The sequence below is a fragment of the Diadema antillarum genome, unplaced genomic scaffold (assembly GCF_040938485.1).
Source record: "Diadema antillarum isolate AM-2024a unplaced genomic scaffold, OU_Dant_1.0 seq00001910_RagTag, whole genome shotgun sequence".
NCBI classification, from domain to species: domain Eukaryota; kingdom Metazoa; phylum Echinodermata; class Echinoidea; order Diadematoida; family Diadematidae; genus Diadema; species Diadema antillarum.
The window spans coordinates 146211-170054 of NW_027272575.1; the positions used below are offsets into that span (position 1 = coordinate 146211).

The window sequence follows — 23844 nt, forward strand, 5'->3', positions numbered from 1 at the left end:
CGGGCCACCAAAAAAGGTCGGACATTTGCCTTTGGGCCACCAAAAATAAAAGTTAGTGTGGAGCCCTGACTATTTTAAAGTATTAAATTTTACTGATGAAATATTTTGACCTTTCCCCGATGGCACGTATGTAACGCTATCAGTGCGAGTCAACTCCATATTCAACTTAGCTTTGACAGATTTGATGAATCTAAAATAAAAACAGAATTGAAGCTGTCAGACTCATCAAACTGCGACCTTTAGCTCCACAGTTACTCATCCTCTCACTAAAAGGTGCTGATAAAATCGCATGGTGGTGCCGAGGTGCACCTATTAGCTGATACATAACTCTTCACCGCGTTGCCTGCCTTGTCATGATGTCAACTAATGAGTTGTATCATTGGCATAATAGCCGGGTTCACACGTACACCAATTAGCGGGATACAAATCTCGAGATTTGCATCGCGATCGTCATCCCGAGTTTTTTGCACGTGTGGACAGAAAAAAACCCGAAAATTAGCGGGATAAGCATCGCGATGCTAATCCCAAGAAATCTTGCGCTGGTTCATCAATTAGCGGGGTAATTGGCCGCGCGCTGGTACGTGTGAACGGTCGGGATTAGAATCTCGAGTTTTTACATCCCATCATGCAATGCGCACATCACAACAGCGAGGCCTCTGCGCGAAGAGGTTCTTCACCTCTTTGGAGCACAACAACAACAGCGCGCGAACCACACCACTGACGCGTGACAGTCTTGTAATAGCAGATAGCGACGATAATTTTCACGGGGAACACCGGGGAAAGGGCAAAGATGCTAAATAATGATCATTGACCGAAGTATCCTGTGTAGGCTACACCGTGTTTTTTTCGTACAGAACGGTATTATAATTGTGAGATGATGACATCCACTCTATGAATTTGCTGGTAAGATTGTAACTAGTGTAACTATATAAAAACGTGTCTAACATTGATAATGTCACAACCCTCTAATTCAATGTCAGATTTCTATGACACTTCAACAATTCTATTTGTTCAATCTTACTTTAATATATTTTCCGAAAGAATTTGAAAACGATGGGGAAATATTGCACTTTTAGTATAATACTCTTAGAAAAAAAAACGTGATTTTCGTGTTACTGTCGCAAAGTGCAGTTGAGTCAAAGTATATTCATATACATACATTTATTTTGTTGATTTTTTTCTGACAGGGTTCTACATAGTCCACGTAGCCCTGCAGTTGTGCGAAGAAACCCACGTCTACGGTTTCTGGCCCTTCCCTCTGCGGCTGGACACGGGGTTCGAGCGGGTACCTTACCATTATTTCGACGACATTCTGCTGAATAAGAAACATGGAATGAGCAGCGAATTCTCCGTCCTCCTACAATACCACGAACTTGGACTCTTACGACTGCACACGGGGAAATGTCGAGGGGGGTAGCGACAAGCGCCTGGGGTACCGTCCCACTGCAGCTGTTAGCTGGTTTTCAGCAAGACCGTGAACATTTATTCATAGCGTATACATTGTATTTACAAACAAAGTTGGGATGAATCAAATGTAATCAGAACGTGCAGAAATCAATAGCATCATGAAAAGTATATGAATATACAAGAGAAATTAAGAAGAGAACTGAAGAAAAGAATTATATACAAAAATAATATACGAAAACTGAACAATCAGGTGTCACAGTCAGTGGCGTATCTAGGGAAAACGGCGCCCGGGGCAAGCGCGAAAATTGCGCCCCTAATTTCTGAAAAAGACTAGTGTTCAACCCCAACCCCATCCCCGTAGAGACTTTAAGCAAAGTTCACATGATATGCTTTTCAAGCCCTTAAAAGGGGTCTTTTGAGGGTGATTTAAATGTAATGAATTTTTTTATAAATTTCGGCGAGCGAGCGCAGCGAGCGAGCCGAAAATTTTTGTATTTCAGCTGACAAAACATGGAATTCTTGTCATATTTTGCTTATCAAATCGTACAATTCTAATCAAGATAGTGACGGCCTTATAGATAACGATTTATCTATACCAACAAACTGAGTACTTTAAAAAATATTCTAAACCAGAGGGGCATTTCATGAAGCATTTTGTCCGACAACTTGTCGCACAAAATTAGTACTTTCAGCCAATCAGAAGCAAGGATTTCAGTAGCTTTTAACAGTTTGTCAGACGAAATATCTGACAAATTGCTTCATGAAATGCCCCCCCCCCCCATGTACGCGCGAGTGAGCCGAAATTTGTATGTTTCCGCGTCATCATCACGTTTTGTACTTATCTCCTTTTTAATTTTGATAAATTTTGGCGAGTGAGAGCAGCGAGCGAGCCGAAAATTTTTGTATTTCAGCTTACAAAACATGGAACTCTTGTCATTTTTTGCTTATCAAATCTTACAATTCTAATCAAGATACAATGTATAGTGACGGCCTTATAGATAACTATTTTTACCAACAAACTGAAGACTTGAAAAAATACTCTGAATTAGTACGAGCGAGTGAGCAGAAATTTGTATATTTCCGCATCATCATCACGTTTTGTTCTTATCTCCTTTTTATTTTGATAAATTTTGGCGAGCGAGCGCAGCGAGCGAGCCGAAAATTTTTGTATTTCAGCTGACAAAACATGGAACTCTTGTCATTTTTTGCTTATCAAATCTTACAATTCTAATCAAGACACAATGTATAGTGACGGCCTTATAGATAACGATTTTTACCAACAAACTGAGGGCTTGAAGAAATACTCTAAATTAGTACGAGCGAGTGAGCCGAAATTTGTATATTTCCACGTCATCATTACGTTTTGTTTTTTATCTTGTTTGATTTTTTTTGGCGCCCCCCCCCCCCCTCCCCGTATGTTCGGAACCGTTGGCGCCTTCTTTTGATCCAATTGGCGATCGCTTCAGAACGAAAGAAATTGCAGCCGCTGCTCAGTGAAACATTTTGTCTGCTAAATATAAAATGACATGTGTGAACACAATAGACATTGTCATTTTGTTGGCTTCATCATCAAATTTTGTTCTTACCTGCTTCTTCTATATAAAATTTAGAGAGCGAGCGCAGCGAGCAAGCCGAAAATTGTATTTCAGCTTACATAGAATTCTTGTGTGAACACAATAAACATTGTCATTTTGTCCGAGTCATCGTTATGTTTTGTTTTTATCTTTTTTTGATTTGGTTTTCTGCCCCCCCCCCCCATCCGGTGAGTTTCTTCTTCTTCTTCTTCTTTTCTTTTTTCTTTTTTTTTCTTTTTTTTTCTTCGTTTTTCTTTTTTTTCTTCTTCTTCGTTTTTTTTTTGCGCCCCCAAGGAGTGGCGCCCGGGGCACGTGCCCCCCTTGCCCCCCCCCCCCCCTAGATACGCCACTGGTCACAGTACAAATAGGTTAAGGGACGTCAAAAATGATGGACGAGCGGGAAACGAGACACGGGATGGACAAATAAAAACGACTGATTTGTCTAGTAGCAAATGAAGAGTTTGTTCGCAAAAACCGATAAGTCCATATTTGCCAAATGGAGATGTTTGCGATTAAAGGTCAAGAAAAATAAAGAGAATAATAAGAGAATATTTGCTTCTTTTGACCATAACTTCAAAAATGTACCTTTATATGTAGTGACCAATATATCATTTAAAAGGTATTATTTTGTACTTGATGACAGAGACCGTACTTCAAAATCTTCAAAAATGGACTTATCGGTTTTTACGAACAAACTCTTCAAATATTTCAATGTACCGAAATTTTATTCTAAATATAAATTGTTGCAATTATACAGCTCTTTTTTTTTTTTCGTTTCTGGCTCAGACAATTTGATGTCATTGATTGTCCTATAAGGGTTATAGGGAGATTGTCAAAGAGCTGAGAAGCTGCGTACAAAATGCAGTTTTTTAGACTGCATTCTTATTGAGAAACAATGCTGATATGAGCGGCGAGTCAAAGAAATGTGTTGCATAGTTAAGTGATGACACTCATTTTGACTGAATACGTTCTAATCATGATGGGAGTAACGAGGATAAAAATGGATCAAGATGATGAATATCCTGCAAACTGGAAGCTTAGTTTGGAGAACGACGTTGTTCAAAGGGTTAAAACTTTTTACTGAGGTAAATATAATGAAAAAGCCAAATCACTGCGAAAACTACTTTACGAGGGAAGTGCCCATACTGAAGTCGAACCTCGTCAAGAGTTTATAAGAGTTTATAACTGCTGTAACGAATGATGAAAGTTTTTACTCTGCTTCAATTCAACTTAAAATCTATTTCCGTTTTAGGCAAAAAAAAAGATAGAAATAACATAGATCTCACTTTTCATGACAGAGAAATGAAAAAACAAACAAAAAAATGAAACTTTATAGCAACGATACAGTGTCATTGTAACGATAGTCTGGTTTCCAGACCCTTTGCCAACTGAACTCCGCGGCGACGTAGTCGTCGCCTTTGCCGACCAAAACCACCTTAAACTATAGTTTTCGACGTTGAGGGCGTCAATATCCTGAATAGCGAAATAGTACGGCAGAGGGTCTGGAAGCCAGACTATTGTAATGGAGGATGTTATTAATTTTGGATCAAAAAAATTATTTTTGTAGTGATTGGTTGAAAGATCTTCACGTGATTATATTTTTTTCAGCTACTAGTATGTCAGAATGTTGGCATGGAGCCCATAGGACACACCATGGCGTACTATTTACAAAATGACGTCACATTCATGACGACATTTCCTAGATGGTGAATATTACAATGTGAAATGATGACACAAATCAATTGTGACGTCACAAAGCAATTCTGACGGGCACTGATTCGTACCCGTCCGTCACTCTGTGAAACGTAGCAATTTCCAACAAAACATTACAAAGCAGCTCTGACAATGAGCGCTGATTTTGTACGGTCCGTGACGTAGGATCTCTCTGCAACATCGCATCAACCACATGACTTCTCCCCCAACAAATTTCCCTCCATTTGTTTTTTTTTTTAAATCTAAAATATATAACAATTTTCTGCCTAATTTCGAGTTTCTGGTTAAAACTTTAGGCCTCGGTGCCTCCAAAAGTACGATTCACATCGGGGCTGCGCCACACGTTAAGAAGCACTATTTTGGAGTCACCTCTGCCCGCAGTTTTTACCTGAAACTCTCAAGGCAAAGTATATTTGTATTCTACAAAGTAATTGACCTGAAGTAAACAATATACATTGTGTGAAAAATGGAGGGACCCACTGTAAAGACTGCCTGTGGAATGTGGGACCCTCCTGGAAGAAAAAAATAAGACGAAGGCAGCCAAGACTATAAAGCAACAAGACAACAGAGAACAGACAAGAGAATCAAACAGAGACGGAGACATCTGGAAGATTGTAGAAAAATAAAATATAAGTGAAGAGTTTGTTCGCAAAAACCTTTAAGTCCATATTTGCCAAATAGAGATATTTGCGATTAAAGGTCAAGAAAAAAAGAGAATTATAACAAAATTTTTGCTTCTTTTGACCATAACTTCAAAAATGTACCTTTATATGTAGTGACCATTACATCATTTAAAAAGTATTATTTTGTACTTTATGACAGAGACCGTACTTCAAAATCTTCAAAAATGGACTTATCGGTTTTTGCAAACAAACTCTTCAAGTGTGACACCTTTGGAAGAGAAGGAAAATAATGGAATAATTGCGAAATGGGCTTGAAGACACTCTAATCCAAACCCTAACTGAATTCGGGCAATAGTGGCGATGATAAGGGTTTGATTTGATTTGATTTGATTTCATTTGATTTCATTTGATTTGATTTGATTTGATCTGATTTTGTTAGGTTTGATTTGTTTTCTGTATGCCTTTTTTTCAAATAATCAATTTTCTGCAATTTGATTAACATTGTTCAAAATAACAGCAGTATAAATATTTTCAACAATAATTTATTATCATCATTCTCGTCAATCATACAATACATCTGTAATATAACTACATGAGTCACATCTTAATTTGCATGCAGAACGATTGCCAAGAGTAAGCACGAATGCACAGCTTGACTGTTTTGCAACCGATAACGAAAATCTGGCAATGCAGATTCCCTTATAGGGAGTCGCATTAATACGCTTATGATATAGGCTAGTCCAATTCTGAGGAATTATTATGAGATCGTTAAAAAAAAGAAATTATCTCCTAAATGAACATATAGAAGGAGCAGTTTTTATATCAATGATTCACTGAATTCCAGGAATTTGAACCAGTTTATGTCAGTACGTTCTTAAATAGGTAAAAACGCTCAAAGAAGTTGTAAGTGAAACTCATCGTATAGCGTCGAGTATAGGATATTAATTTTATGGAATGATTGATTTCTTTAAGAGCAAAGAATCAAAAATCGACTGGAGTATATTGTTATCTTATTTGTACATAGATCTACTGACAGTCGATTCATTATGATTTAATAAAAGTCTGAACGCAAAAAAAAAAGCAAAAAAAAGAAATAAACCATTTCTCCCCCTTTTGTGGTTATCAACCAATGTTACTGCAATTTATATAACAATACTATATATATATATATATATATATATATATATATATATATATATATATGAGTATATGAATATAAGAACGACCCAAGTCCAATTTTTGGCCAAATTCAGTTTGACATGGGAAATTGTAGCTCATGCATGGACTCATCTTGTGTAGAAATGATAAATCCTAATTACCCCCGGAAGTGCCTGAAATAAATGAGTTAAATCTTATATGAATGTAAGAATGAAGGACTTGGGTCATTCTTACATTCATATTATAGCGCCCTCTCTCGTCCTTCTCTCATCTCTATAGCAGAATATCATGTATATGAATCAAAGAACGACCCAAGTCCATCACACAAAATGGCCTCTCCACAATTAATGTTAGTGTTAATTGTCATAATAATATATGTTCTAATTTGTATATACAATGTTGCCATCCCATCACAGTTAAATAGAATATTATTGGACAAACAAAAAAGATATGAAGTTTTTTTTAGTTTACTCGAAATGGTCTTCCATGGACTTGGGTCGTTCTTATATTCATATACTCATATATATATATATATATATATATATATATATATATATAAGAAAGTTCTTTGCAGATACAGTACCTATATATATTATTATCTATTGTATTTTATCACTTTCTTTGTTTTGTAGCAGATAAGATCTCAAATCTTTCAAATGATATATATTCTCTTTTTCACTTGCATACCAAACGTACGTTTGTGCAGTGCGTTTTGTATAAATGCACCGATAAGCTGGTGAGATAGTGTCAGTAACGTGAAAAAAAAAACTAATTTACAATAAAGATATTGGGCAATGTTTTGTTATTTCTTGAATGTAAATTATTCCATTTTCAATTATTATGCAGTGTTCCTTGATAGCGGTGATGGTTTGTTAATACACCAAAGATCTAAATACACGCACGTGCACATACATGATTGTGCGTGAAGTGGTGAAGTGTTGTGGTGACCAAAATATCAATATTATGAAAGGATATATATATAATATGAAACTATGAAATCTATGAAGCTTTATCTATATCTATCGAAGCCTATCCTACCTGCGTGTGATAGAAACAGATGTTTTTCTCAAGGTACTCAACTTTCAGCTTTTCTTATTATAGCAATGCAATTTTGCTAAATCCAATCCAGTATTGGCTAGTACGGAAGATTACTGTTGAGACTGTGATGCAGCTGATAAGTTTTTTTTTTTTTATCAATGACCATAATGTAAAGTTTCATTTGTAACAAGTAAAATCACCTGTTTCTGTCGATTTTATAAACTGTTGTTTCTATATCTTTGTGTCTTAAATTAATGTTTGTTCCTCTGTTGTGAACTAACTGTCTTTGTAGACTCAGAGCAGAAACATTTTGCTGTTATTCACATAATATGTATATATATATATGATAAACATATAAGTAGTATGCATATATTATATGTATAGAGAAAAAATCACTAAAATAGACTAAAGTGGTCTGTCATGGAGCCGCATGATATACAAACATGAATTTACACATAGAACTGTAGCTTAAGTCAATATGTGAAAACTAACGAAAAGACAAACTTAATTATCTTTGTTTACACATGTATAATATACATGAAAATTATATGTGCGCAAATATATCAGATGAGTGTTTTAGTGTAGCGAGTGTAGTACTATAGGATTCAAGTCACAAAATGAGAATCAGAACTGAAATAAGTCTCGCAATAAAGTAGGCTTACCCTTGGAAACGCTGCTTTAGATATCTTTTTTTTTTTTAATTGTAGTCCAATATTAAAATACATTGAAGCAATGCTCCGTCAGGTTGAGTTGTGTGACTAAACTTTAATAGCATTAAAGTTCAGTTTTAAGGCAATGTCATTCTTCATTTTAAGTTGACAGCTATCTATAAATATAAACAAGCAAAAATAGAGGCAAAAGTAGTTTTATAATGTAGGGACTCACAATGAGAAAGTAATGGGATTTTATGAAAGCACACTATTGACACAATAATGATACTGTTGCAGCAACAAGTTGCCGCAACAATATCATTATTGTGTCACATAGAAGATAGTGTACAAATTGCTTCAGGCGATCATGCCATTGCCTGGCAAGATCATTCGCTCTCTAACCTACTCACAAATGTTCACACCAAACACACGAACAACGGGATACAATTTTCATTTATTTATTCATTATAATATATATATATATATATATATATATATATATATATATATAATATATTATATGATATATATTATATATAAATACAATTTGTATATCATATATAATATTATATAAAATAGGCCATATAAGTGTTCAAAATACTTCATTAAAGAAAAAAATATATATTCTTTCATATACCAAAATAATGATTATGATATAAATACACAGTAAATTGTGAAGCCAGGATGCATGATTGAAATGTTGAAAATGGGTTATCTAAAAAGCAGAGCTCGTAATGCGCATTCCCCTCAAAACCACTATAGTCCATGGGCCAAGACCCGAAAAATGGGTTATTGGTACCACCTGAGGTGGCAAAACCTTTTTGGTGTCATTTTGTTTGTCGGGCATAGATATGCTTATCGAGCTATGATAGCATTTCCAAATGAGTAGCTTAGTCATAATAAATGAATTTTTAACCAATTTGGTCTCGTTTTTATATCCCTATAGTTCTGATTCGAAACTGCACTATATAAAGAAGAGCCGACTGTCTTCTGTATGTTCACAGGTGTTCTGTTGTAAACGCGGTGCTCTTGGTCTTTATTCAAGGCAGCGAAGGGAATATCCAAAAGGTTATGATGTCCATAGCTGTCACGCGATGCACTTAGTCTTTATCTAGACCAATGTACCGTTATCATATCTAAAGTTCCTAATAAAAGGGATTATCTATACTGTTTTTATACTACCCTCTCAACGAATAGATCAGTTTTAAACAAAAATCACCCTGTTCATTTACAACATTATTTATCTAAATGTATTGTATTGTACCGGTACATTGTTTTTTGCATTATCTCTCATTGTTGGATGGAAATAAAGCGACATTGGCGTGGTATTAGTGTTTTCACCGTAATGTTTTCACCGGAAAATGATAATGATTGAAAAATACGGTAAAATTCACTAGGAATTGCTTTTGTTGTTGTTGTTGTTTTTAGATAAAGGGATATACATGTACTATGCATCATAAGCTTTGGATATTCCCTTCGCCGTCTTGTATAAACACTAAGTGCTTTGGACATGATCATAACCTTTGGATATTCCCTTCGCTGCCTTGAATAAAGACTAAGCGCACCGCTCCCTCGCAAAATCAGGATTTCAAAATGTTGGCAAGTATGGAGTAGATATGTAAAAATGTAGGAGCTTTGCAGCAATTCACAGACAGAGAGTAGCTGCATGCCACTGCTGCACTCTTCTCTAGCTAGCTAATGCCGTTAGGCATCTCTTGAATGTGGGATAAGTATCAACAACTTCAAAGGCAAAGCATAGAAAATGTCAATGATTATCACACTAACAGTGATTAATTTAAGTTTTGACTTGAACTTAAAAGTCTGCATCAAGTTTCTATTGATTAGTAAGGGCCAGGGTAAATTTCAACTGTTTGTGTTATTTTTAGAGCAACCTCCTTGTTTGAAAGAGGTTAGCATGATAGAAAAAAAATAATAAGACTTCAGTACGGTTAAAAAGTTGCCAGAATAACTTGCTAACATTACAAATCAATGTATTTGCTATAAAAATCGGGATGGATGATAGAAGCATTGTTTGGAACAGAAAAAGAAAAAAAAAAATCTGCTGCCCTCTATTGGTACACTAAGTACTCAGTAGGGCCTTCTTTTTGTGAGTGTGTACCCCACTGAGTCAAAGCTAACTCGGAATTAATCTCTAAAATGCAACACCCAACAACAAGTCATGGCGAAAATCCTGTTATCACGACGAACCACGATTTCAGTCAAGTTGGGGTCACATTCCTTGGTCATTCAATGGACCAACAGCCGCCGCAATCTGCTCGGAATGCGAGTTCATCTGCCGCCACGAACCTCGTCAGTGCATACAGCATGTCGCCGATGATGAGTGCCACCGGAACTCCCCGCATGAGCTTTGCTGGGAATATGGTCGGTGCAAGCACATCTGCCGCGGCTGCGGCCCCTCCAGCGGCGGGCTTACGACTGCCTCTCTCCATGTCTTCTGGCCCTGTCGGTCTGCACGGCTTGCCTCCGGGCCCACGAACTCCAGACGGACAGCCGTTGGTAAATATAATGATTTGTAATGTTAGCAAGCTATTTTGGCAACTTTTTCAACCGTGCTGAAATCTTATTGTCATTTTTGTATCGTACACGGGACTAGTACCTCTTTGAATTTTTCAAACACATGAACAAGGAGGTTGCCCGAAAATATTCCCTTTTCTATTTGGTAGAAAAGTGATAGGTCTAACGGCTAACGGTTAGATCATGGTTCTATAGACGCAGGCTTCATCAACAACTTAACATGATAATCATCACATTCCCAGGATTTTAAGTCATTGATACCTTGTCCCACATTCAAGAGATGCCCACAGAGCAGTGGTAGCTAGCTACTCTCTCTAGTCTCTAGTCCGGAGCTGTCTTTGAAAAATGCTGCAAGGCAACGAGTAATGCGTAGCAAATACTGTTTGCCAGACAACCATCCAGTTTGTTGTGGATTGTTGTGTCTGCTGTTTGAATTTTACGTCTCAATTTTTGCTTTCATCAGTAGTTATACAATTTTTCGTCAAATAGATTCAGGGTTCTCCTCAAGGAGATAGCATACGATCACAGCATTGACCGAAAGATCGGTCTGTATCTGGTCGTCGGGAATTCTGTTCCATGGAGACTGCGTCTGGCTTCACAGATCCCCTCCTATATGTCCATGGAGGAGAGCCAATTAAAAAAAAAAAAAAAAAATGATAAAAGACTCCACCGGACAGACAGATTTTTCTGTTTTTAAATTAACGGCAATGTGCTACAAATATATTTTTGCGCAACATCTTTATAAAATTGTATTTTAAGGATTGTGAAGAAACATTCATGCTCATAATAAGAAGAATTTAGTCCCCCACCAGTGAGTCAAATACTCCGAGGATCCATAGATTTATATGTTCTGCAAACATACTTCAGACAAATTTCGCAAAAGGTTTGTCCTTTGATTGGGGCTAATTTGTTGTGGTCAAATATGTTCAGAAATAATATAAGGTACCATACCGGTAAAGACGAAACCAGAGCAGATACCATCTTGAGTTCTAGAGCCCTCAAAACTAGTGTGCCAAGTATCTCGAAGACACTTCACATATACGTTGTTGCACTTAGCTGTAACAATATTGTCCATTATGCACAATATCAAGATTACTTCCATTCAACATGCCTATATTCTATGTGGACCTCTATGTGGCCAGTGGACCTCTCTTTACGTGATGTATCTGTTTGTCATGAATAATTTGTGGTCTATCATAACGTAAAGCCCTTTCTCATTTAACACCCAGCTGTCCCCCATGGGCCACTCTCCGTTTGGTGGCTTTGCCTACCCACCGGCCATGACGGCACTTGAGTCCCCCACAAACCTTCTCCAGGCGAGACTCCAGCACTCCCCGGGGTTCCCCTTCCCACAACACACGGCCATGCACCCTTCTCAGGTCTTCTTTCCAAGGTGAGTTTGTTTAGGGACTAATTATAACACAATTTGACGGGATTTCATTGGGCACATCAATCAGATTTGAATCCTTTAGCTATTACCTTGTAGTCTGGAGGGAATGGATGCAACTTTGAGACTAGATCTTTTTTTTTTTTAGTAGAACCTTCCTAATTTTGTTGTTTCAATGCTAGCAGTCCTACAAAATTGTCTCTTTTTCTTGTAATTATTTCAGCTGGTTCAGCATTTTGTAGTAGGCATACTAAAAGCCGACATTAGTTGTGGCTCGATGGCCTGGGGCCACCAAATTTCCAAAAGGTCTTTTTTTTTTCTCTGATTGGGCAGGTAAAATTCAAAATGGCAGTTTATATTTCCTTTTATTTTGGGTCACAACTCAGGCCACTACACTCTTTTTCAGGCCACCATAATTTCAGATTCATCTATTTTAGTGGCCTTAAGAGAACACCAGAGGAAAATATTAGTGTAATCTTCTGTGTCATCTTCGTGCTTGTGTTTGTGGTAGATTGATTTCTTAATTTGTTCTGTTTTTATATTTTTTCAACTTTTAGTGCATTTGACGTCCAGGGTAATGGAGTGAGGGGACCCCCAATAGACAAGATGTCCTGGTTGGATGCTGCTGAGGTTAGTATAAAGACACACACACACACACACACACACATGTGTGTATACTGTTTCATGCTGTGTCAGGCAAATACTGATTAAGCTTTGAACGTATCACCCACTTTTAATAAACTTGAATCTTCACCCTAGTATAGAAGAGAAGTGTCACGTCAACACTTAACTGCAACATGAAGACAGCATGTCTTGTCCTGTGAAATTGAATTTTTACAAATTATGTCTGATTTCATTCTACATTGTGATATGAGATGGAATCTCACAGTTTTTAATGGCCCAAGGCCACTGCTGTCGAGCCCTGCCCTTCCATTATCTGTTCTGGTCCAGATTGTGCTCGGAGAGGCCCAGGAGCCACTGGCCCTGAAGGACATCAAGCAGCGGATAGTGGCCCAGGGCCTGGTTGGACCCAATGCCCGCTCCAGCCTGGAGACCCTGATGCACAGGGACATTCAGAAGGGCAGCAAGTGCTTCAAGCGACTGGACCCCCAGCTGGACGTCTTCAGCCTGATGGTGAGTGACCATGGCATCTGGGCCCCATTTCATAAAAAGTTGATATGATAGTCTTGATAGCAACTCTTGCTGGATTGTCATGGTAACAACAAGAATGCAGCTTCTTGATTGGCTGTTGCTATGGGAAGTTGTCATTCCAGCAAGAGTTGCCATCCTAACCTGGTCATTTTGACCCTTAAGAGATGTTGCAAACTCTGTATAGTACGCTTTCGTGATAACAAATTCGGTTATATTGAAATTCCTGATTGAACAAAGTCAAACTTAATGTCCTACAATAACTTTTTGTGAGAATCTTTATGTACTATATTTCTTCTTTTAGAATGAAATTTCAATGTAAAGAAAGAAAACTGCCAGTCCCGAGGACTGCACTATGAAGGGAGTCAACTGTAGTCACAAAGCTACTTGTCTTTAGTATCAGGTGCTTGGTACATGATGCCAAATCTATACAGTTGCATATGAATTTGCAGATTGTCAGTCATAACATTTCTTCTCCCCATGGAAAATGCTACTAGTGCATTACTCTAATTTCATGAAAGAGACAATCTGTGCATGTTTTATGATTTATTGTAGTAGGCTTTTTTGCCATTTCATTTCAATTTTTTTCCACCCTGTATGATTGGGACTTGCTTCATAGATCTTTGCAAGTGTGTTCCACTTTCCCATTATTACCTCCACTAAGGACGGAGTTTAAGTGACACCAGCATTGGTTTGACTGTTTGCAAAATCACTCAAAAAGTTTTTAATGGATCTGAATTAAACTTGCAGGAAAAGTTGATGACACAAGGAACAGATGATTAAATTTCGGTAGTGATCCAGGAATTTTAAAAAGGATTTTTGAAGGATTATCAAATCTTTTGGCATACAAGGTCAATGAACTTGGGAGTCCAAACTGCGCTTACTGAAGGTCTACATACTCCGCGCAGCTGGAAGTTGATGACATGATACAAACGGCTTCCGTGCTGGACATTGCTAGCATGTATGGGGAGAAACAAGTTGCTTACTTGGCAGAGGTCTGTGCTCTCTTAGTGCTTTTCAAGTTCATCATGTGTTCCTGTGATTCATTTTGGCTCTTCCAGACCCCCGAAGAGCGGAAGGCAGCCAAGAAGTCAAGCAAGAAGTCCTCCTCCTCCTCTGCCACCACATCCGCCACCAAGACAACTGCAGCAGCAACTACAACAGCCAAGACATCCACTACCACAAAGTCATCAGCCACTGCCAAGGCCGCCTCGGCAGCCAAGAGCGCTTCATCGTCGGCATCTTTGTCGAAGTCTGCATCATCGAAACCGGCCCCGGGCAGCGCAGCAGCGATGCTCCTGGCCAAGCGGGAAAAGTTCAGGAGGAAGAGTCAGAACCTGCGGAGACTCATCAAGGCCCTGGTCTTTGTAAGTCATCACCCTTTGTCCTTATACCAGACAACATCCTGATGCATTCTTATGTACTGTTTCCACAGGGTGAAATAAGCTGGTTCACAGTTTGGTCTGCTATGCCCTTAAGAAACACAAACCCTTTGAAACATGTATTAATTAGAGATTATTCAAATTACGAGAGCAATTGAAAAAAGAAAGCCAAGTACAGAGCAGTAATGAACATGTATTGTAAGTGCTGCACGATAGCTTTTGTTGATTTGGTTGAAAAGAATACCCATCCATCTGCACATACCAATATGCACCTTGGTTCATACATGAATATGATACCATAGTTTTCATGGAAATCTCTCTAGTTTTTCATACGTCTATTTCGGCAATCACTTTTTTTTCTGCTTGTGCTCAAATTGTAACTGAGAACGGGCTTAATGTATATATCATATGTATATGCCATACATTTGGTGAATTAGTTTCCTGAACTGGAACTTGCAGAGAATTTCATGGTTAGTTAAATCTGTAATTGAGAACCATGTGCAGTGACAGAATGAGAAGTAAATTACATTTTTTTTCTTCTTTTTTTTTAAGAGAGCTGTTTGTGATCTCCCACCTTTGATAAAAGAATCATTGCATTTATGCTGAAGGAGCAGCCGTTCTTTACTAGTATCAGATGACTGGCAAAATTCACAAAGATAAGAATGTAATGAAACATATGGAATAAGCATTAAATGTTATGGAGTTATCATGAACCTTTTCAAGAACCATTTTATTCATTGTGTTAATCCATCAATGTAAAAGGTTTTATATATTATATGTATGAATATGAGTTCACTCAACAATTATTTTAACTTTTCTGTCTCAAAGATTGTTTGTGTATGGTGAGAATTGAGAACTTGCATTACACCGACGCTCTACAAGTGTACTTTGTCAAAAAAGAGGAAGTGACCAGCCAGCCACTCCTGAGTAATTCATATTTGAGAGAAGACTAAACATAATTATCCTTCTTGAATGTCAATCTGTAAGTAGTAACACCTTTTCTGCAGAATGAGGTCAGTATCAAAACATTGTAACATTGCAGTAATGTCACTGTTTTGGAAAGATTTGTACTTTGCTTATTCTTGAGAACTAGCTCATTTGTTACTTGCACCTTTTTGCCATGGAGTAAAACACGCATTATTTGTGGTCATCCTGACCATAACTGTTTTCTTTTCTTGCCGTCACATCTTTGGAGTACTCTTTTTGCCAATAATACTTTGACCAAACATCAGTGCTTTGACCAGACACGACTCATTTTTCTGACATCCAGGAAAATGCAGCGCTGTGCGACGAGGTTGCCAGAACCGAGGCAAAGCTCCCGAGAGCCAGGGCAGAGCGACGGTTCCTCCTCTTGCGCCTCCTCCACTACCAGGCCTTGACCGGTCAGTCCATCGTGGAGAGTGACCGGCAGACCGCCAGGAAGGAGGCGGCGCTGAAGGAGAAGGAGGCGGAGAAGAAGACGAAGGAGAAGAACGAGAAGGCGGCCAAGAAGGAGAAGGAGAAGGAAAAAGAAAAAGAGAGGAAGAAGGACAAGAATCGACACAAGCACAAGAAAAACAAGAAGGCTGCTAAAGGTGAGTTCAAAGGGGCACTTAAGACCATGAATGATACCAAGTCAAATTGTGAAGCACTGAAGTACGTTTGTACATACTATTCATATCATGATATGTCTTTTTCCCTGTAAATGTGGGTCTATTTCAGTCACAGAACGTGTAACAGTTGACTGGTGCATTGAAAATACAAAATCTCCCCACAAATTGTAGATTGTAAGTATATAAAGTGATGTCCAAAGTTAGCATTGTAATATAGTCCACATTTTCCCACTTTTACAGACATTTTTTACAAATACATTGCTTATACCTCTTCCAATGACCTGTCTCATAGATGTTCAGTTATTGTTTACAATTTCACAGTTTGACTGTTGATTCATCAGCTTATCATGTTGAAATCTGATTTGGATTTAATAAGTTGACTGGAAAGTATTATGTAATGAGTTCTTTGTATCAACAAAGCTATCTCAATTCCTTTCTACACAATTTGAATGTGTTTGTTTTTATTTGTTTGAATAGTGGAGGTGGAATAATGGAATGTCTTCCTCATATGTTTGATGTTGTTTTGCTTGTTTGTTGTGCTTTCAAGGAGCAAGAAATTGCCTTTCACGCTTCAAAAGGTTTTTGTTTGAAATTGTTATTAGTATTTTTTTTTTGATATATTTCTTTTAATGATTGTTCCTTGATACTGGTGTAGTCGACACTACATAAAGTTTGTGTTGCTTGTTAATGTAGAAATGATGAAAGCTGACCTCTGATGATGCAGTATTTGTTTTATAAAAAATCCCCACAGAGGCTGAGAAGAAGCAGGAAATGAATGTGGTGAAGAAGAAGAAACCCAGCAGCAGCCTCAAGAGACACATTCTTCCCATTCCACTGGATGCTGCAGGTTGGTGTCTCATTCTAAACTTGCTTCTCCTAATTGGGACATTTTATACTATAGGGGGAATCGTTTCAGTGTTCAAGCTTGCCTTTAAAGGGAAACCTTCACAAAGATTCTTTTCTCTAAAGACTTTGAAATGGATTTGACCTGGCTCTTTTTTGGATGCATTTATGCTGAGTTTTCAAAGGCAAAATTAGTGTTTTGAAATCACGTTGATTCCAAACGCCATTCACAGGGGTACTGTTTATTCTCCATTTTTTTCAAGCTCAAGAAAGAGTTGATGCCACAAACATACACTGTGCATTGGTGAAATAGTCTAAACCTCTATTGTAATGAACTGTTCAGCATACGTTTCTACTTCATGTGAAATGGAAAGGGATAGAGATAATGTCACATAAACATCATTATAATTATGTGTTGTGTATTTATGCGTCCCCTGTAAACATGATTAGAGCAACATGCTGATTTTTAATGCACAAATTCTTGCATTTTGAATCAATGTTTTGAAACACTGTTTATATCAAGATGAGTCGGGATGCAACTGTGTTTTGCTCTCAAAATGCTGTTTCCAGCCCCGAAAAGTTGAGCATAAACGCCATTTTAGAAGACGTAGAAGAAATTTAGTTGATTAGTTTAATTACTTAATTATTTTCTCCAAATGTGTGTTAAAAAACAGGTAACAGGAAAAAGAAGACCTGTGTCCTCTTTTGGTAACTTTATTTACATTATTTTGCTATTTCATATCACATATAATCTAAGGATTATCAGGAGGAGAGGGTGGCATGTGGAATTAAAAGATTCAAAGCTTTTGAACAGATGAACTGCTTTTCTTAGAATTCCTATGGATTGCTTCATTAATCTTTCTGCAATGTGGAATCCACATAACAATTTGAGGAAACTTTCACCTATTCGCAGTAGCTGTTGTTTGCCTTGTTTTGTGTTTAATTATGCATCTTTTTTAGAGAATTTCATTTGTCCGGAAATGAATGAACAAAATCCAAATTGAAACAAAATCCAAATCAATACGCCACACCCATCTTCACCCCCCCCCCCCCCCCCCCTTCCCCTGCCCCCAGACCAGCCAATCTTCCCCATTGTACTAGGGAGCCTGACAGTGCACAGCCTGGGCGAGGTGCTACCAGAGAAATCCACTTTCCACTCGGACCGCTACATCTACCCAGCCGGCTTCCACAGCACGCGGGTCTACGGCGGCAGGACGGATCCCCGCAAGCGCTGCGTCTACACCTGCAAGATTCTCAACTCGGACGGCGAAGCCCTGGTGAGCTCTTCTGGGCTTTCTTTGATAAATATGTGACCCTGCACCTCAAAACAAACAAAAAGTCGCCAGACATGAATTTTTAGTGAAGACATATTCTTGAAGAGCAGACTTTAAGCTTTAAAATGATGTATAACTCAAATCGAATGTACTCTCCTAACCTATCTAAATACAGGGGAAACTCGGTATAACAAACACTGCTATAACGAGATATCGGTTATAACGAGGAAATTTTCTCGGTCCCAAATTTCCTTCCACACAAGTCTATGTAAAATGCTACTCTTATAGCGAGATCGGCTATAACGAAATAACTGCTATAACGAGATAAATTTTGTGACTTCCAAACAAAGAAAAACATAGTAAATCAAACCTGCTATAGCGAGGTAAAGCAAAATGCCTTCGGTAAGGCTTTACTTCGCCTGTGCTATCATCTTCCGAGATTGTAAAGCTTGATGCGCCAAAAACTGTCTTGTACACACACAATCATTTTCTTCAGTGCACTCCAGCTAGCACTGCATGTTGTACGTGTGAAGTGTGTGTGCACGCACACTGATACATGCAGAAAATGTGGTGGGACTGCCATATGTATACATGACATCATCATGACGTTTAGCAGGTGTGAGGCAATCTGATGCTGTGATTGACCTTCTACTTAGGGAATTCCCCGTCTTCACACACACACACGCAGTCATATACAGAATGTGTCACATACACACACAGCATTGTGCAGACCATATTCAAGCTTTCCACACAACACACACCCATACGATAACCACATACCAATCCACAGACGATCTTCATACAATCGCAAGCTATATAAATTTACAAATTCAAACATCTACAATTAATAAGAAACACATTCTTGATATTGGATTTCCTTGGCGAAAAACATCTTCTTACCCATAAAGGTGAGTAATTCCCTTACACATAATATCAAGTTATCAGAATTGATTGAAATATGATGGGTAGTCCCACATGTGCAAATTAATGTCTTTATTTTATGCCTTCTTTTATGCCTACTGATATAACGAGATATCGGCTATAACGAGGAAAATGACTCGGTCCCGACCATCTCGTTATATCGAGTTTCCACTGTATTGGAAAGAAAGCTCAAACTCAGGAAAAGTGTGAACTGAGAAAAGAGGCTCTGAAGTACAGTGTCTATTCAAGCACTTAATCTTTACCAAACCGTGCTGGCTGTGCTATGAATGGGACAAAAAACAGGAAGTAAACCACCAGAGTAACAACAATGAAGGGATTATCAGATTAAACTGAAATTAAGCATGCCTCATTAACACATTCTGTCCATATTTAATGCCACCTTTCAAAGCAGTAGCACTATCCTTTCCAAAGTTGTTAGAGTTGAAAGTGAAGAGTGTGGACAAGCTTTTTCAGAAATGAAAAAGGGATTCTAAAGACACACCTAATCACACTATTCTACCAAAAATGTTCAAGATAAACTGCTAAAAAAACACACTTTCCTGCCCGTTTTATGATACCAAATTTTAGCATAATGTAAGAGAAGACCCGCTCTTTCAGAAAATATGAAAAAGTCAAGTTCGGCTGGGTTGACCCGTCTCACTTATTTTCAGTCCTCACGCAAAATCAGTGTGTGCGACTTTATGTTCGTTTTGAGGTGCACGGTCACATATATCAAAGGACAGCTTGATTGGATTGTCCGAGTTTCCTCAAACTTTCACTGATGTGTTCTGCAGATGTTGCTGCTTTCACTCTATCCACATGTATATGAAGTTGAACTGGTCCTCAGGTCCTTGTAAAGTTCACTGCAAAAATGCACGTCTTGTCCTCATTTCACAGGCCACTCTTAATATTACTGTTACTGTGTAAGCTGCTATTTTCGTGTTACGATATTTTTGCAAATGTGGAAGTCAGACATTTTCATGAGCTGTTCTTTTCTCAATTTTGACACCAAGGCTGTCGTAAGTACACTAATGCCTATCAGTTCAAGAGATTTCCGTGTGTTGTTAAATTTGCGAAATTTGCGAAAATTAGACCCTCATGAAAATAACTTACACAGTACTCATCAGAGAAATGTTAGAAGACACTGGTTAAATTCATAGAAACTGTGCAATAAAGTTCAAGATATGCTGATTTGAAAGAGAAACAGGATCTTTAATCCTTTCATGTGTGCTGCTAATTTTAAGAGTCAGTTTTACAGGGAAACCCCTTTATAACAAGGTTGCCGGGCCCACTGATTTTTACTTTGTTATAACGGTACCTTGTTTTAAACGTACAAAAAAAATGACCAGCTAAGCACATTAATGAAGAATTGGAACTGCAGAATTCACCTCAGTCAAAATGTTATCCTTCTGTAAGTGATCTTGTTATAAGGGGTAATGATTTCCCTGTATCTTCAATTCTTTATATCATTTTTATTTTCAGTTCCTTTTTGTCGCTACTTGGGTCTATTAACAAGGAGTAATGTGCTGTCTAAAGTCCTCTATTGATGCATCATATTTCCAACATTGACAATGTCCACTTTTTTCGTCTCGGGCAATTTTCCTAGGACATAAGGAATATTTACAGAATAATGACTACATCAAGCAATGATTTCTGGTGCCATATCTTTGCCTACTCAGTTTGAAATAACAGACGACAGCGATCCTCCGGTCACCTTCTCGGCAAATTCCGCATCCAGATGTCACAAGAAACTGCTGCAGGCCGTCAACAAAGCATTGTGAGTGTGATAGCTGCTTTCTTTCCTCCACTTTCTTGTAAGACTCACTCACTCTCTCCCTTTCTTTTTCTTCCCCCCTCCCCTATTTTTCTCTCTCTCCTTTTTTCTTTGCCAAGTAGCAGAAACCCTTTTTTTCCCCTGTTGATTATACAGCAGTCGTTTGTACCTTTCTGAGATCTTCCAATATCTCTTTCAAGCCATGTCGGTTCCACCTCCATTTCTTTCTTCCCATGTTTTCCTCTTTCTCTTTCCCTCTTTGTCTCTCTCTCTCTCTCTATCTGTTATTTTTTGTTGTACTCGGTTACAGCAATCTCTTTTCCTTGAATGGTAATACCTTTCTATTAAAGCAGATTTTCTAATCTCTTGTAATGATTTAATGTATTACAAAATAAAGAAATCTATATATCTATGTATTGTCTAAACATTGCATTGAATGCCAGTGACAATTCGCAAAAGTTTTGTGCTGCGAAAAGGCCCATCACCTCCAATTCATGAGAGCTACATGCCACTAATATTTCTGGTGTTACATTAGCTTAAAATTGTATGTCATATTTTCTTTGTATGACTGGATATTGTTCCTCTCCCATCTCATTCTCCAGCGGGGAAGACATCGTGAACGAGTCGCGGGACCGCGCCATGGAGTTCTTCGGCTTTTCGCACCCGACCATCCAGAACCTGATCCAGGGGTTGGCGGGGGCCAGCCGCTGCGCCTCCTACCGCTGGCTGCGCTTCGAGGAGTGCAAGCCGGAGGAGCGGGAGAAGATTGCACACTGGTACGAGAGTGACCCCACGGTGTGCTTTCAGGCACTGACCAAGGCTTACAAAAAGAGAATGGGTGAGTGGGTTAACGGGATGGTATAGTATTGGTTGAGGTGAGGATTCAGGTTTTAACGTTTTGCCAGAAACATGGAAACCACTTTATGAGAATGTTAAAGAGCATACAACTCTAAGAGAAATTCAAAGTTAACTTGATGAAAATCGGTTTTAAAATGACTGAGATATCTGAAAACAAAGCAAAACAAAGTGATCCTAATAAAAAGGTGTGTCCCACCTTTTGTTACGATCACTTTGTTTTGGATATCTTAGCCATTATTTCATCAAATAAACTTTGACTTCCTCTTAGAATTATATGCTCTTTTATATTTCATAAGAAGTTTCTCATTATCTAAAAAAGAATCATCATTAAAAAAAGTTGGAAACCCGAAGTCCCATCTCAACTGAAACAGTACCATCCTTTAAGCATTTTCTGGCTTGTATATTTTTCCTTCGCCTTGTCTATTTTCAAATCAACTTGTATCTATGCTATTCTTGTATATGTGAGCATCATCACAAAGGCCATATAATGTCAGGGAAAATAATTTTTTGGTTTTTAGGCGGATTTGAAATCTCCAGCAGCAGTTTTCTGATGATCACTCATCTTTGTTGTCTCCCACAGACGAGAAGCAGAGTGCTGCCACCACGCCTGCCACAGAGAACCCTGCATCCTCCTCCTCCTCACCCACTACCTCCACAACTACCACAGCAGCGTCGTCGTCATCCGTTGCAGCCACTGCTGCCACCAGCAGCATTCCGTCGACGGCGCCCGTCCACTCCGACAGCCACAATCTGCGATCGCTGCTCACGGCAGCGCCGATCCTGACCCCGACGTCGATGACATCATTGGTTGCCAAGGGACCGATGAGCTAGCGTCATCTGGTGATACCCCGCAGAGACACTTGCATCTGTAAAGATATGCTACTTCCTCCCATAGACGGAACTGTTTTGCATTTTGTGACATTTTTATCGGATGACGATTTGTCATCTATGTGTAGTTACCTCTTTAAATGAGCAGCGCTCATGTACTTGTTCGTTTCTAGCGCAGATATTCATAATTGATTCGGTGTATGAGGAGGTCTCTGCACTCTTTGCTTTTAAAAGCAAATTTTGCTTTGCATTTGGAAGCCATTGGAGTTTGTTGCGAGCACAGCATCCTTCTGCAATCTTCTCTCAAAATTCCCCCCCCCCCCAAAAAAAAAAAAAAAAAAAAAATCAATTACTCATGACCTACGTACCTCTCAGGCCAGGACAAGAATGTATGCGACCCTACATCACAAAACCAGCAAAAAGTCGCTGGACGGATTTTTATATAAGGTCAGGTTGAAATAGAGCAGACTCTCAGCTTTAAAATTAGCTCTTTTATAAAATATGGAAAAAACTGACTGGGTTGACCCATTTCACCTTTATTGAGTCCTCACATAAAATCAGTTGGTGCGACTTTTTGTTGTTTGCAGGGATGCATGGTCACATAATATGAGAGAGTCAAGCAGAGGGATGATTTGCATTCAGTTCAGTGTCTTTTTGTGGCTTATTTAAACAAGATGCCTCACTAAGACTGACAAGTCAAGTTCATCACAGTAGGAAGTCAAGTTCATTGAGGAGTTTTGATAAACTTCACACTTCTACCTCAGCAGTTAAAATTCTGGAGGGTGAGTCATCTCATCTTCAAGGTACTCCAAGAACCTCAGGATTTCCCATGTACAAGCAAAAGATCTTGTTTTGAAACCTGTCCAGAGGCATATCTCATGCTCATCACGCTACTGTAAAAGTGGAAATTTTCACTGTGTTGAAACTTTCGCGCATTTTGCACAACCAGAAACTAGTGCAAAAATAAAAGCACACAAATATTTTTGCTTGCCATATGTTGCAGTAGTTGATGTCTTGATTTCACAGAATTAAAAACCTGAAACTCTTCACTGGCCGAGTGCAAAAAATTAGTCGCGCAAAAATATCCACTTTTACAGTATGTCTGTAGGAAAATCAGAACAAATCAACCTCAAGCTGA

General features: G+C 38.4%; 2 protein-coding genes across 2 annotated transcripts in view; both read left to right on the plus strand.

Moving 5' to 3' along the window:
- Positions 1-1432, plus strand: part of LOC139713134 (uncharacterized) — a 39218-nt gene extending 37786 nt beyond the window's left edge. The window contains exon 10 of the mRNA XM_071624886.1: positions 1188-1432. Within this exon, the coding sequence (XP_071480987.1) occupies positions 1188-1417 (230 nt within the window). The 3' untranslated portion in view covers positions 1418-1432. The remainder of the gene's footprint in view (positions 1-1187) is intronic.
- An 8888-nt stretch (positions 1433-10320) lies between these two features.
- LOC139713135 (uncharacterized) lies at positions 10321-22709 on the plus strand. The gene is made up of 11 exons (XM_071624887.1): positions 10321-10680; positions 11928-12091; positions 12643-12715; positions 13037-13219; positions 14296-14601; positions 15887-16190; positions 16960-17055; positions 18126-18328; positions 20926-21023; positions 21623-21858; positions 22459-22709. Exons 1-11 carry the CDS (start codon positions 10321-10323, stop codon positions 22707-22709), a joined length of 2274 nt encoding a protein of 757 aa, XP_071480988.1.
- Positions 22710-23844: the final 1135 nt, after the last annotated feature.